The following is a 15,933-nucleotide window of genomic DNA, read 5'->3' on the forward strand; positions in this document are numbered from 1 at the left end:
TAATCCCGGAATTACCTCACGCTCTCACCTCTACCAGAGGTCTTTTTTTTTTCAGTGGTTGAGCCCAACAAGCAAACAGAGGCTGTAGAAGGCAGGGCTAAGGGAACCTTGGCCTTCTAAGCGGACCTTGTCCCAGGCCCAGTGTGGGTAAAAGCCAGCATACTCATGCAGCTCGGTACTTCCATGTGCACCTGGGCCCAGCAGAGGCAGCCACAAACTCTGGATTGCTTGGCTCCAAGAAAGTTGCTGAGGGCCAGTCACGGGCACACTTGTTTGTACCGATTCCCTCCAGGGAGGCCCAAGGATGGCACATCCAGTGACCAGCTGTGAAGAGCATCAGTTTGGGATGTAAAAACCCTGCCTAGTGGGGTATCCTAAGGAAAGGTTCCTCACACCGGGCCCAGCTGAGGCAAATTCAGCTCTCTGTGATCAGCACCAGCACAGTGGCTCAGGTGTATTACATAGGATGCAATACAGTCAGCTAGCCCCACTGCTGGATATCCTGCCCCGCTGGGCTAGATTCCACGGGAGGAAGGGAGAGAGGCTTGGAGCATGGACATTTAAAGTATGGGTCTTTGTAAGCCTATTATTGGATCTGGTCAAGGAACTTAGCTACATTCTGTGGGGGCAAGTCAGCCCCAGGAGAGGACTCTGTCAGACTCCCTCCCTGAAATCAGGGTATCACCAGCTGGAAGAACTTCTACAGAGAAGACTTCTATTTGATCTGAACCTTATGCTCACCTTGCTGGGGAGAAATAAAATCTGAGTATCTAGCATTGGCTGAGGGATTAGGCTCATGTAGTAGGGACCAAAAGACCCCTAAAGTAGGGGATCCCACTAATGTTGTATTCCCAACCTCAGCTGCCCTAACCCACCAAGCTTGCAACATGTAGAGGGGTTGGTGGAGTGAGGCCAGTCTGAGCCCACACTAGAGTCTTTCTAAAGAAGACTATGGGAAGACAGGGCACCTCGAAGAGGAGGTGAAGCAGCTGAAAAGTGGAGGCAAATCTTACAGAGCTTGGGACTTTTATGGAGCTGCTATCATCTCAAAGCAAGAGGAAGCTGATTCTTATACACAAGTTGGCCCCTCCCACACTACTTAGGCACAGGAAAAGCAGACACAAACAGGGAACAGAGCTCCAGACAGATAGCCCATGGCAGGTTACAAACAATGGCTGACTCGTACATATGCTGTCTACAAGAGACCCACCTCAAATAAGGGGGAGGGAGGAATGCATTTGGGGTGACACTAGAATCTATGTAAACACAATAAATTAAAATCAATAAGAAAAAGAGACCCACCTCAGAATAAAAGATCCACATAAACTGAAAATGAAGAGATGGAAAAAAGTATTTCATGCAAATGACAATTTTAAAAAAGCTGGGGTGCCTGACCTGTGGTGGCGCAGTGGATAAAGCGTCAACCTGGAAACACTGAGGTTGCCGGTTCGAAACCCTGGGCTTGCCTGGTCAAGGCACATATGGGAGTTGATGCTTCCTGCTCCTCCCCCTTCTCTCTCTCTCTCTCTCTCCTCTCTATAATGAATAAATAAAATCTAAAAAAATAAATAAATAAATAAAAAATAAAAAAAAAATAAAATAAAAAAGCTGGGGTAGCAATACTTATATCTGAAAAAATAACCTTTAAAACATAGGCTATATATAGTAAAGGATTAAAAAAAATGGTCACTACGTTATGATAAAGGGAGCAATCCAACATGAGGCTCTAACTATTGTAAATATGCCCCTAATAAAAGAGCACCTAAATATATAAAGCAGATTTTGATGGATATAAAGGGCAAGATCAACAGCAATACTATAAGTATGGGATTTTAATACCCCACTAACATCAATGGATAGATCCTCACAACAGAAAATTAACAAACAAAGAGCAGCCTTAAATCACACACTAGATCAACTGGACTTAATTGATATCTTCAGAACTTTTCACTCCAAAGCAGCAGAATATACATTCTTTTCAAGTCCTCATGGTACATTCTCTAAGATAGACCACATGTTAGGACACAGTACAAGTCTCAACAAATTTAAGACTGAAATAATATCAAGCATCTTCTCTGATCGCCATGGCATGAAACTAGAAATCAACTACAATAGAAAAACTAAAAAACATTCAAACACATGGAGGCTAAATATCATGTTATTAAATAATAAATGGGTTAACAATGATATCAAGGAAAAATGAAATATTTCCTTGAAACAAATGGAAATGAACATACAACAAACCAAAATCTATGGAACATAGCTGTCCTAAGAGAGAAGTTTATAGCATTACAGGCATACCTTAAGAAGAAAAAGCTCCAATAAACACTTAACCCAGCATCTAAAAGAACTATAAAAAGAACAACAAGTAAAGACCAGAGGAAGTAGAAGGAAGGAAGTAATAAAGATAAGAATGGAAATAAATGACATAGAGGCTAAAAAAAAAACCAAGCAATGAAACCAAAAGCTGGTTTTTTGAAAAGGTAAACAAGATTGATGAACCTTTCACCAGACTCAAGAAAAAAAGAGAGGACTCAAATAAATAAATTAAAAATGAAAGTGCAGAAGTAACAACTGATACCACAGAAATACAAAAAAAAATGTAAGAAAATACTATAAAGATCTACATGCCAAAATATTGGATAATCTAGGTGAAATGGATAAATTCCTAGAAACATACAATCTTCCAAAACTTAATCTGGAAGAATCAGAAAACCTAAACAGATTGATTACAATAAATGAAATTGAAAGTTATCAAAATAACACCCAGCAGCCTGACCAGGTGGTGGCGCAGTGGATACAGCATTGAACTGGGATGCAGACGACCAATGTTTGAAACCCCGAGGTTGCTGGCTTGAGTGCGGGCTCATCAGGCTTGAGCTAGGCTCACCACCTTGAGCGTGGGGTCATAGACATGATGACATGGTCGCTGGCATCAGAGGTGAATTTTAACAAACATTCAAACAAGAACTAACTCCTGTCCTTCTCAAGCTATTTCAAAAAATTTAAGAGGACGGATAACTTCCAAGCTCCTTTTATGGGGCAAACATTATCCTCATTTCAAAACCAGGTAGACATGACAAAGAAAGAAAAGTATAGGAAAATATCCTTGATGAACATAGATGTTAAAATTCTCAACAAAATATTAGTAAACCAGATCCAGCAATGTATCAAAAGATCGTACATCATGATTAAGTGGGACTCACTTCAGGGAGGCAAGGCTGGTCCAGTATTCACAAATCAATAAATGTGCTTTATCACATAAACAAAAAGAAGGATAAAAATCACATGATTATATCTATAGATTCAGAAAAAGCATTTCATAAAATCCAGCACCCATTTATGATCGAAACTCACAGCAAAGTGGGAATACAGGGAACATACCTCAACATGATAAAGGCCATCTATGACAAACCCACAGCCAACATCATACTCAATGGGCAAAAATTAAAAGCAATCCCCTTAGAATCAGGAATAAGGCAGGGGTGCCCCCTTTCACCACTCTTATTCAACATAGTTCTGGAAGTCTTAGCCACAGTCATCAGACCAAAAGAAGAAATCAAAGGCATCCAAATTGGAAAAGAAGTAAAACAATCATTATTTGCCAATGACATGATACTGTACATAGAAAACAGTGAAGTCTCCGTCAAAAAATTACTAAACCTGCTAAATGAATTTGGCAAGGTGGCAGGATATAAATTAATATTTAGGCCTTAGCCAGTTCACTCAGCAGTAGAGTGCTGGCCTAGCATGTGGAAGTCCTGGGTTTGATTCCCAGTCAGGACATACAGAAGTGCCCATCTGTTTCTGCACTCCTCTCCCTCTCCTTTCTCTCTGTTTCTCTCATCCCCTCCTGCACCAAGGCTCCATTGGAGCAAAGTTGGCCCTGGCACTGAGTAAGGCCCCATGGTCTCCACCTCAGGTGCTAGAATGGCCCCGGTTGCAACAGAGCAATGTCCCAGATGGGCAGAGCATTGCCCCCTGGTGCGCATGCCAGGTGGATCCCGGTCGGGTGTGTGCAGAAGTCTGTCTCTCTGCCTCCTTGCTTCTCACTACAGAAAAATACAAAAATAAAAAAATACCAATGGCATACTTCAAAGATATAGAACAAATATTCCAAAAATTTATATGAAACCAAAAAAGAGCCTGAATGGCTTCAGAAATCTTGAAAATAAAGAATAAAGTGGGAGATATCACACTTCCTGATATCAAGGTATACTACAAGGCCATTGTAATCAAAACAGCTTGGTACTGGCATAAGAACAGGCACACAGAGTAATGGAACAGAACAGAGAACCCAGAAATAAACCCACACCTTTATGCACAATTGATATTTGACAAAGGAGGTAAGAGCATATAATGAAATAAAGACAGTCTTTTTAATAAATGGTGTTGGGAAAATTGGACTGGTAAATGCAAAAAAAAATGAAACTAGACCACCAATTTATACCATTCACAAAAATAGAGTCAAAATGGATAAAAGATTTAAATGTAAGTTGTGAAACCATAAACATCTTGAAAGAAAACATATGTAGTAAACTCTCCAATATCTCTCTTAGCAATACTTTTGCCAATATATCTCCACGGGCAAGTGAAATAAAGAACAAAATAAACAAATGGGACTATATCAAACGAAAAACTTTTGCACAGCAAAAGACACTATTAACAAAATAAAAAGACAACCCATACAATCGGAGAACATATTTGCCAATATGTCTGATAAGGGGTTAATAACAAAAATTTATAAAGAACTTGTAAAACTCAATATCAGAAAGGTAAACCATCTAAATAAAAAAATGGCAGCGGGACTAAATAGACACTTCTCCAAAGAAGACATATAGATGACCAATAGGCATATGAAAAAATGTTCAACATCACTAATCATCAGGAAATGCAAATTAAAACAGCAATGAAATACCACCTCACACCAGTCAGAATGGCGCTCATCAACAAAACAACACAGAATAAGTGCTGGCAAGGATGTGGAGAAAAGGGAACCCTCCTGCACTGCTGGTGAGAATGAAGACTTGTGCAACCACTATGGAGACCAGTAAGGCATTTCCTCAAAAAATTAAAAATAGAACTGCCTTTTGACCCAGCTATCCCACTTTTAGGAATATATCCTAAGAATCCCAAACCATTGATTCAAAAGAAAAAATGCATCCCCGTGTTTATTGCAGCATTGTTTACAATAGCCAAGATCTGGAAACAGCCCAAGTGTCAGTGGACAAGTGGATTAAAAAGCAGTGGTACATATACACAATGGAATTCTATATGGCCATAAAAAGGAAGGAAACCTTACCTTTTGTGACAGCATAAATGGACCTGGAGATTATTATGCTAAGTGAAATAAACCAGGCAGAGAAAAAAAATATCATATGATCTCACTTACATGTGGAATCTAATGAACAAAATGATCTGAGGAACAGAATAGAGGCAGAGGCAGGGTCACAGGAACCAGAGGGACAGCTGTCAGAGGGAAGGGGGATGAGAGGACAGGATCAGAGAAAGTGAAAGGATTAGTGAAATTATATATACATAACACAGAGATACAGATAACAGGACAGCAAATCCCAGAGGGAAGGGGAGGGAGTTATGGAGAGGGGGACAAAGTGGGTGTAATGGGGGGGGCACATGGTTGGGGGGTGAAGGTGTTATATTGAGCGGGACACTTGAATCCATGTTAACACAATAAATTAAAATTAATTTTTAAAAGGATAAAAAAAGGTAGTGCACACAAAATACTTAGAACAAGGAAGGTAGAATAACGGTTCAGTAAATATTAGCTTTTAAGATCATTAAAAACTGAGTTTGTTTTAGAAACATTTTCATGGCACTTGAATTATTTCCAAGTTTAATTACAAAAGTCAGTATTTTATCATTTCAAATTTCCTTTTACAACTAGGCGGGACAGTAACTAAATTAATTAGACTTATATTTTCATTCTCACTTAGTAATTTTATTTTCCTTTTATATAATATTATCTTCTTCTCAAACTATGAACAAAAAAATCAAATTCTCTTGAAAAGTAACAGAGAAAAATATTAAGGCTGAAGCTGGTCCTGAGTTTTATATTATTTTGAATGTGGGGAAAAGGGACCATTCTGATGCTGTGTTTATATTTATATTTTCAGAAAAATTTAATAATGAAATATAATCTTGATATATCAACTATATGACCTTTTGATGAATACTATTACTTTGTGTCTTTAACATTTGTACTTATTTTTCCCAGGTACAACTCCTGAATATGAATATGATATGTATATGTATATGTATATGTATGTGTGTATATATATAAATATATCCTGAAAACAATAATAATTTGATAACAAAGTGTTTAGTTCTCCTTCTGTTTTATTTCAGATCTTCAAGGACTCCACGTGTTGCCTCAGACAATTAACTGGTTGTCTTTTCCTCTCCAACAATATCTCTTGACTCTTGGGTTCAAAAGCAAGGAAGATGGGAAATTTTTGGAAAAAGTAGCAAGTAGGATGCTGCCAGTATTTACAGGTAAATCACTTGGACTTACTATCTTTCAATAGTATTATAAGGCAGGAGTTGCACATTATTCAAGTCTTATTCATCATAAAGCCTAGCATATAGCAGGGCCTGGGATCTCAAAAATATTTGTTGGGTTATAATTAACTCCTTTCAATCCTCTTGTGGGTTAGTTAATATCTGGAATTTTGGTTCCAGGAAAGCTTCTTCCAAGACCTAACAAAATCCTTCCTCACTCAACCATCTCACCCAACCACACTATCACCAATGTCTATTCACAGGGCACTTAAAGAATACAAGTTTTATCATCATCAGTAAGCAAATGGGGAAGACAATTATGCAACAAAACCATTTTATGTAATAAAAAATATAGCCAGTGGCAACCTTAAATCACTTGAATTATCTGCTATTGTATTAATATCAGTTCCACTCTTTTTTTTATGTAATTAACCAAGAGTTTAGATTTTCTAAAGAGTAGTATAATTAAGTGGCATTCAATAATTATAGTTGAAACTTCAAAAAAAAAAATTAAAATATTCACAGTGTAAGGTATTTTTCCCCGCCAAGAAGGAAGGAAGGGGCCGAAGCAACAAAGTGTGGAATAACAAAAGGCTTTATTGAGTACAGAGCACATCCCGCCTGGCGAAGTTCCCTGGCCCCGAAGAAAGATGGAGGCCAGGGAAGTTGCCAGGATTAAACCACGTGGGAGATATTTAAAGGGGTCCTCTAGGGAAGTCGGGCTAATATGATGTGGTGAAATCTCACTGGCTGGCAGATGGCCGTTTTTTTCCAAAGGGTTCCTGCGAAGCTTCTTTTGGCACGCTTGGTTGTGGGCGGTCCTAATCAAAGTTAGCTGGTCTGGGTTCCCCACGTGACCATCCCCCACTATTCACCGACCTTACACACAGGGAGTTGAAAGTCTCAAACTTGTGGGCTGAATTCATGACCAGGTCGAATTTATTCCTTCAGCTCTAACTACATAATTAAGGATTTGGTTTCAACTGGCATTGTATCCTCTGAGGTTTATCTCAGCTTTAAGCTACAAAGTCATTGAGATTTGCACATTGAATAATACCTGGGAGGAACAAGACAAGAATCAGACACATTTATGATAACATTTGTTAACTCAGGAAAAGCATACTCTGCAGAGAGAGGTGAATTGTTATAGGCTGTCTCTTAGATCTCTCAATCAGGAAACACAACCCAGTGAATAAATGACAGTCTCAGAAGGGCAATGTCTCCTTTGCCTGATTCCTCATAGATCTTTTATTGTTATGCATGTGGTCCAGCAATGGGACTTGTTTCTATACTAAATATTTCATATCTGTTAACACTGAGATATCTGTTTATAGCTTGCTAAGGAAAACATTTTGAAATTGAAGTCTGGAAAAAATAGTATAAAATTTTATTGTTACAATTTTTAGAACATAAAACTCCCTTCGGTCTGCTTACCAGAGAAGACATAGTGAGACAGATGGAGACAATGGGGAAGCATATCTTGCCAATATTGGATTTTATTAGGAGTACCCAATTGAATGTAGGTATATGAGTCTTTTATATTTATGCAATGTACAATATTAAACAATTCTAGAATTTTAGGAATATGGTCTGAAAATATACAGAGTTAGAATAACAATCAGGGACAGCGAGGCTCCCTAGGGTGAAGGCCGTGAGCGGACCAGAGTCCAGGGCCTTCCTCTCTGACCCATGCTGGGAACAGCAAAACAGTAGGATGAGATTCAGTAACAGAACTGTTTAGGCTCTCAGAACAGAGATTAGGAAGCAGTATGTTCTTTGCACTTTACTTCACCCCCTGAAAACTTCTGCTGTCTGCTTCCTTGAGTTATTTGTGCTGGTTAATAAATTTCTGAGTGAGGCTGGGGATAGGGCTTCAGTCCTCCAGTCTGCTAACTGGGGCTGTTGCCTCCCCTGGGCACCTTGGAGCATTTCATTTGGTCTCTGAGTAGTTTGTTGTTACCAGGACATAGAATTATGGAAAGTTTATGGTGCAAATACTACAAGTATTGAAGGATTTTAGAAACTTTCACAGTAAATCTCCTTTGCAAAACCAACCAAAGTTTAGCTAATGATTTTATTCCTTTTATATTTAAAAATGTTTTATCATACTATCTTTTTCAACTTCAAGCATTTATTAGGCCGTGCCTCTTTAAAGAGCTTTTTTTGTGTGTGCCTTCCTCATATATCTACTTCAAGTTGCAATGAATTTCTCATTTCAACTCAATAACAAAATTTTAGCAAACAATATTTTCCTTACTTTATATATTGGGCTATTGCATATAACCATCTTGTTACCTACACAAGAATTCAGCTAGTGCTGCCACACCACACTGGTAAACTCATTGCTACTCTAAATATGTCCAATTGCTCTTTTATACCCTTACTGTAAATTATTTAAACCTTTCTCTGACCCAAGAAAAATATTCCCTTTTGAATTTTCAATTTTAAAAAGCCAGCAAAAAGACCTGAATTATGCTGTGTTTTTTACAAAATATAAGCTATCAAGGAAACTTCTCATTAAGAGGCTATGAAGGCTGCAGATTCCTCTTCTTTAAAACCGTAGACCTTCCCCCCTCATCCATGGTTTCACTTTCCACGGTTTCAGTTACTTCAAGTCAACTGTGATCAGAAAATATTAAATAAAACATTCTGGAAATAAACGATTCAAATTTGAAACTGCACCCGTTCTAAGTACCTCAGTTACTCCTGTAACATAGGCATTGCAGCATCTCGCATCGTCATAAGAATGAGTCGAATACTATTGTATCAGGTATTTTGAGAGATAGAGAGACCATATTTACATAATTTTTAGTACAGTATATTGTTTTAATTGTTCTATTTTATTATTAGGTATTGTTACTAATGTCTTACTGTGCCAAATTCATAAATTAAATGTTATCATAGGTATATTTGTATAGGAGAAAAGTTTATATAGGGTTCAATGATATCCACGCGGTTTCAGGCATCCACTGGGAGTCTTGGACGGCATCTTCCTGAAGATGAATGGAGTCTATTGTATTTTTCAAAAGGCCTGTAAACAGGAAATTTTAAAGAATTTTCTTCTTGTGAATTTTGTATTACATCACTGATTTGATGTTCCTACTTTACAAGGGGAGTCAAGGGGCTCCTCACAGTGACATTATTCAGCAGTTTATCTGCTCAATAACATTTTATTTATCTATTTTTATTCAGCATTTTAGAAAAACTCTAAAATCTCATATATTTGCATCATTTGTAATTTTATGCATAACAAATGGAAAGGCACATTTTTGCTGATTTTTGTAGCTTCCCCAACCCCACAACTGTGTTGTATCAATTATCTCCTCTGTATTTCTGTTAATAAGAAATCCATCTCTGTCTTAGTCATCTTGGGCTGCCAAAACAAAATACCTCAGACTGGGTGGCTTAAACAACAGAAATTTATCTTCTCACACTCCTAGAGGCTCGAAGTCCAAGGTCAGGGTGCCAGCATGTCAAGTTCTGACCTCTTCCTGGTTGGCCGCTAGCCACCTTTCTGCTGTGCTCTCACGTGACAGAGAGCAAGTTATGAAAGGGCAGTAATTCCACCATAAGGGCCCCAAACCTATGGCCTCGTCTAATTACCTCTCAAAGGCACCATCTCCAAATACCATCGCAGAGGGGCTTAGGGCTTTAATATGTGAATTGTGGGAGAACACAAACCTTCAGTTTATTAGCACTGTCATTGTCTCCACTACAAATTTTGGGTCCTGTTCTCCAATTCACCCTCTATCACAAACAGACAGACAGACACACACACCCTTACCAAACTATCTTAATTAAAGATCCACACACATCATCATTGTCATCATGGGGCCCTTGCCAGCAGTGAGAGTTTTGCTAACAAGAGCCATCACCAGGTAGCATGATTTCACCTTGGTCACTATGGCTAGCCTAGTAGAGCCAGTGCACTGAATGTTGTAGTGCTGATCTGCCTGTGGTCTGGCTTTTCGGAGAGACACCTGCCATACCTTGTTACTTGTCAGGAAAATGACCACATCATCTGTTTCCAGCTCAGATTTCACAGTGCGTTGTGAATGCAGGTCTGGCCCATCTAAGCATTATGCACTTTGTAAGTGTTCTTAACTCATTGTCTTCTCACTTGGAGGACATTCTAGCTACCTGAAAATTTACATATGCACATATATTTATGTGTCCATAATGGAAATTTAAAAACTATATAGTAATTAAGATTTTTAGCATGTAATTATTAACACAATCTTCTTTAATATGAATCATCACCACTTTGCTAGCTGCGAGTAATTTCTACTTTCACATGTTTGCCTCTATGGAAAATAACAGTTTTTGAAAGAGTGTCTCAAAGAGTTTTAATAGAATTTAAGTGAGTAATCCTGAAGGAACTCATGGACCAAAGGTATATACAAAAATAGGCCCCTAGGTTTCTTATTAGATAGCCAACCACAGCTTCATAAAGTTCTGAATAAAACTGGCTGCAAAGGTAACCTAGATTAATGAAGCAAGTAATGAGTTGGTGAGTAGAAATTATTCCTACATGGTGTCATTAACTGTGACCTAACCAGTGTTTCTAATATCCCCTGGGGTCTGGTTTTTTCTTGTCAAATATCAAATGCCATCCCCTCAAATGCTTAAGCACTATATTGTCCTTATTAGCTGTTATTCCTAGTTCTTGACACCTGTAGATGAAGACTTCAGTCCAAGGCTGTGCTCTGACTGGGTAACTCTAGGGCACATCTCTTCATTTCTGAGCTGTTTTTCCTCATTTATAATGAAATTGGCTGATACCTACCAGACCAGGCCCACTTCACAGAGTTGTTGTGAGACCAAAAGTATATAATCCATGTTGAAGCACTTTGTAAAGTATTATATATTTTAGTTTTAATTATTTGTATTAGTTTTAGTTTATTTTGACAAATGGACCATTTTATAGGCATTTCCTTTTCTTTATACAAACTGTGCACTTTGAAATTACATTTTCTTCTAAAATGAAGATGGTGCAAGTGTCCTATGGACTTCAATTTTTTTACTTACATAACTTATGTGCTCAGAGTCACAAAGTTGAAGTACCTTTGTGCTTTGTGTCATAAAGGCAAGATTAGAGCCGTCATCTCCAGCCACAGAGCAAATCCACTGCCCATAGTAGGGCTTCACAAGGAGCCTGAATTTCTCCCTCTTGTCATGAGGTGGTAGGCACAGTTGGTGAAGGAGCCAAAGGAAATTCTGGCATCAGGGAGGTTTCTATGTCTTGGGTGATGATTCTCTTTACAGTCAGACACCAGTTTCCTTATATTTATAGATTCCTTTGCTAGGCACACAACATGTGGCAAGATAAGAAAATTTCTGGTATTTTAAAAGTTATAATCTAAAATTTTCTACTACCTGCCTATCTAGTGGTATTTAATCTCACTGAACATCAACCCCATTCAACTAGTAACTGCTTTAATGGTATTTTTCATTCTCTGGATCTTTGTCCTAATTATTTCACATTCTATCCGATGCCATGGTGCCTTTCTATTCATTAACTTTACTGGCTGCTGTCAGTTTCAAACTTTATGTACTGTGCTTCCTGGGCTAAATGTTAAAGAGTTAAAATAATAAAATCTCTTGCCATGCAAGAGAAGCCTTCTTCACAAGCTGAGTTGCCAAAAAATGACTTAACTAACCATGATTTTAATACTTCATTAATTTTACTTTTAATTTCCTCCAAGCGAAGCATAAAAAATATTTACATATGCACATTTGAAATAAACAATCATGTGTTTCCTGCCCCTTTTTTTGCAATTAACGTTTCTATATATTGAGTCAAATGAAAATATATCCCAAATACTTGGGATGTGCTTTTCAGCACTATTTGACAAACATTTATTCACATCTGCTTTTAAATCTAGGCAATTCTGACTGAAGCCTTCATTTGAATTTGCTATTTACCTAACCTTCATTGTACCTGGGTGAGGTTTTAGCTTCAATCACCGCCACTTAATTACACTCTCTCCAGCAGCTAAGAAGCCCTTCCATCACTTCTGAGGTCTCCTCAGGAAGGCTACTTCCCTTCAGATTCAGCCCTTGTTGGCATTAGATGTTTAAGGGATGCTGATTCCTTCATTTTTCATCGTTTCCTTTATGTTCTTAAAGCAACAGCATTAAGAATTCCTACTGACATTATATTTTTATTTTTTTTTCACTTTGTCTCTCAAAGACTACTATCATGTATAGGTAAAACTTCCATCTGTAGTTTCCTGATAACCAAAACATCATTTGTCTTGGGATGGTGGGGAGGGTGGTGACCCTTAACAGTCAACTATATCCTTTTTCGAGTGTTTTATTTGTATGGAGCCCTTCCTGCTTTGTTATGCACCCAACAATCAAGCTAACAAGGCACCATTGCCTGCCTCTATTTTTATTTTCCTAATGTTTTGAAAAATTACACTGATAGATTATGTTCCCAAGCAGGCTGCCATTGTTTCTGCTCTTTGGAGCTGAGTCACTACACCGCTTTCCTACAATGAGCCCCAGTGTTGATTTTTTTTAAAAGACAAAGAAAGTAATTTTTCTTCAGAAAGAAAACAGTTTCTCCTGCAACTTGCTTTTCTCTATTTGGCAGAATCCAATGGTTTAGCTACACGTTTAAACTAAATGGGTAGGCTAGCCATTTCATCAGTGCAGAGAAGGAACCCCAAATCCACAATTTATCATCGTTGCTCCTGTAGGTTTATAGATTTTTAGATAAATGACTCATCTGAAAGAACAAATTATCAGGAATAGAGGGACATTAGCCAAATGGCATAGATAGGTAAATGTTAGGGAGAAATACAGTAAATACTATGTTCAACCTTCCCTTATTAACAAGATTCTAGAAATCTTGCTAGAAAAGTGCCAAATTCTAGAGGTTGTTGCCAATTAAAACATGAATATGACATTTCAGAAAGAACTGCTTTATAAATTTAAGCTAAAATTCAGATACTTTTTAGTAATGTTAGTTCCTAATAATTTTTCTCTTTGGAAGATAGATTTTAGGAAAGAAAAATTATGTCAGCCTTTTGTAATTTCTGAAGAGAAATATTATAAGTATGCACAAACTAAAGTAGTTCTTGCTCAGATACTAAACTTTAAGGTAGTGGTTTGCTCTTCGACTTCTGTTTGAGATATTTGAGTATTGGGGGGGTACGTAGCTAAAATCCATATATAGATAGACACATATCAAGAGAATATGATTCACTGAGGAAAGCCCAGAACTCTGCCTGGTTAACAAATAAGCTTAGTATTCTGGTGCCAGCGGCCCAGGAGGAACACTGCCATAAAGGAATGCTCGTCTTCCAGGCTGCTTCTGAGCACCAGGGTGTGGGATGCAATCGCCAGACTAAATCCTCCTGCAACTTCCAATTTCTCATCACCCTCCACACAGTAGAAACTCAAGGATTTTCTTTTAATCTTTATAGGTCCCTTTATGTCAGAAATAACTTTTTCTAAATATGAATGTAGGAATTTTACTTTAAACTTTGCCTCTCCTAATATGCATTACGATTTGTATTATACTTTTTAGAGACAGAGACGTCTCATCTTTCATGGCTGGCAATAAAACACATAAGTGGGCTACCTTATTATAAATATTCCCCATTTTGAGAAAGCCTAAAATACCAATAAATTCATAGGCATTGGTGGTCCTTCTAAATGTGAACAATAGTCTATTTCAAGCTGGATCATGTCACTTGCTGGGATGGCCCTAAGTGTCAAAATAAAGTGCAGTAACACCACAAGAGAGAAGCCAGAGTTCAAGGCCATACAAGATGAACTAAGGATAAACTCAGAGCTGAGGTTTGATGTGCATAACATTTTCCAGGATTCAACTTGCATAAAAATATTCTTTTATATAAACAATGTAGGGGACAACTCTTAACTCATGGTACCTTGACACAGATCTAGCTAAAAATGACACAGCTTTCTGGGATCAACACAGGGCAGGTGGAGCACAGGTTTAATTCCAGTCCCCTCTTGTCCCCTCAGCACAACTTTCTTATGTAGGAACACCTGCAAATCAGTCCTGCAATGTGTTCCCTCTTATATACGTTCATCTATCTGAAGGAAGGGCACAGTTAGTTCTCTAAAAGGATCCGTTTGTACTAGAATCCATTGCTTCAAAGGATGTAAATGTAACAAACCCTGATTTCAATCCCCAGAATAAACTCTGTTTCTGTAGTTTTGTTCTAAAGCATTTCCTCTTACTGGGTGACTAGGGGAGTTTCCATTCGTGCTCAGGCGTGATGGAGAAGTTGCAATACGCCAGCCTCCTCAGCCAGTTGCAGAGAGTAAAGGAGCAGTCCCAGGTGATCAATCAAGCAATGGCAGAGCTGGCAACCATTCCCTATCTACAGGACATCAGTCAACAGGAGGCAGAACTGGTAAGTATTTGTTTTTCTTTGTTTAAGGCTTTCACAGGCCTTGAGTCAACAGAAAAAAGTGATATGGTCTGAAAGAAATTTGTCACAATAAATGTAGTCTGAGGGAAAACTCCCAGCCCTCGGCAAGCATTCTAATGAAGAAACTGGAAGATGTAGAAAGGTGAGTGTGTCTTTTTTTATTTGCTCACATGAGTAGCTTTTACTTTTTTCCATAGCAAGAATTGCGTGATGTGTAAAAACGGGGAAAGGAGCTGATTATTTGTATTGTGCATCAGGCTCTTTGTTTGAAGTTAAGTTAAATTTTAATAAATTGCTTCTTAAGCTCCAAGATATGTTAACAGATGACTCTCTTCTAAGGAAAACTGAGAGTATGAAAGAGCAACTCTGTGTAGAAAACCAAACACACAAAATAGTCTTAAGAGTTTTTTTATTCACTTCTAGTGTCACATATATGTTGGCAGTGCCAATATGCACACACACACACTAGTACATTTAGATACCAGTTATTTTATTTGAGGCGAAAATGTAGTTAGTCAAATGGCCGTGTTTTTAAACTGAATTGACCAATTAACTCAGAAAACACAGAGGCAGTCAAAAACTAGTTGAAGGAATATCTCAAACAATCTTCAAGCAGGTTTGTGTATTGTAACCATAGTTAACATTAGAAATGAGAGCACCTTGCTTGAAAAACAATTAGTAAACAGCATACTGGCCATTCGAGGAAAAGTAAGATATATTCTATATGGAGAGCTTAATGTTTTATAGGAAAGGGCTCTTTACTTGGAGGCTTTAATTGAAAGTAGCTAAAACTAATTATAGACCTGAATTGAATTCACATAGCAAAGAAGAGAACAGCTTAAACAGATCAGCTGTAATTTAGTAATTTTCAAATAACTAAAGGAATCCTACCTGAGTTTTTCATTTGTTTTTTTAAATTATTAAGTCAGGGGTCCCCAAACTATGGCCCGCGGGCCGCAGGCAGCCCCCTGAGGCCATTTATCTGGCCCCACCACACTTCCAG

General features: G+C 38.0%; 1 protein-coding gene across 1 annotated transcript in view; it reads left to right on the top strand.

Moving 5' to 3' along the window:
• Positions 1–15,933, top strand: part of SPATA16 (spermatogenesis associated 16) — a 323,333-nt gene that overhangs the window by 285,065 nt on the left and 22,335 nt on the right. Inside the window, exons 6-8 of the mRNA XM_066241718.1 lie at positions 6,367–6,513; positions 7,926–8,038; positions 14,748–14,912. Coding sequence (XP_066097815.1) covers positions 6,367–6,513; positions 7,926–8,038; positions 14,748–14,912 — 425 coding nt within the window. The remainder of the gene's footprint in view (positions 1–6,366; positions 6,514–7,925; positions 8,039–14,747; positions 14,913–15,933) is intronic.

Source organism: Saccopteryx bilineata, chromosome 8 (assembly GCF_036850765.1).
Source record: "Saccopteryx bilineata isolate mSacBil1 chromosome 8, mSacBil1_pri_phased_curated, whole genome shotgun sequence".
Classification (NCBI taxonomy): domain Eukaryota; kingdom Metazoa; phylum Chordata; class Mammalia; order Chiroptera; family Emballonuridae; genus Saccopteryx; species Saccopteryx bilineata.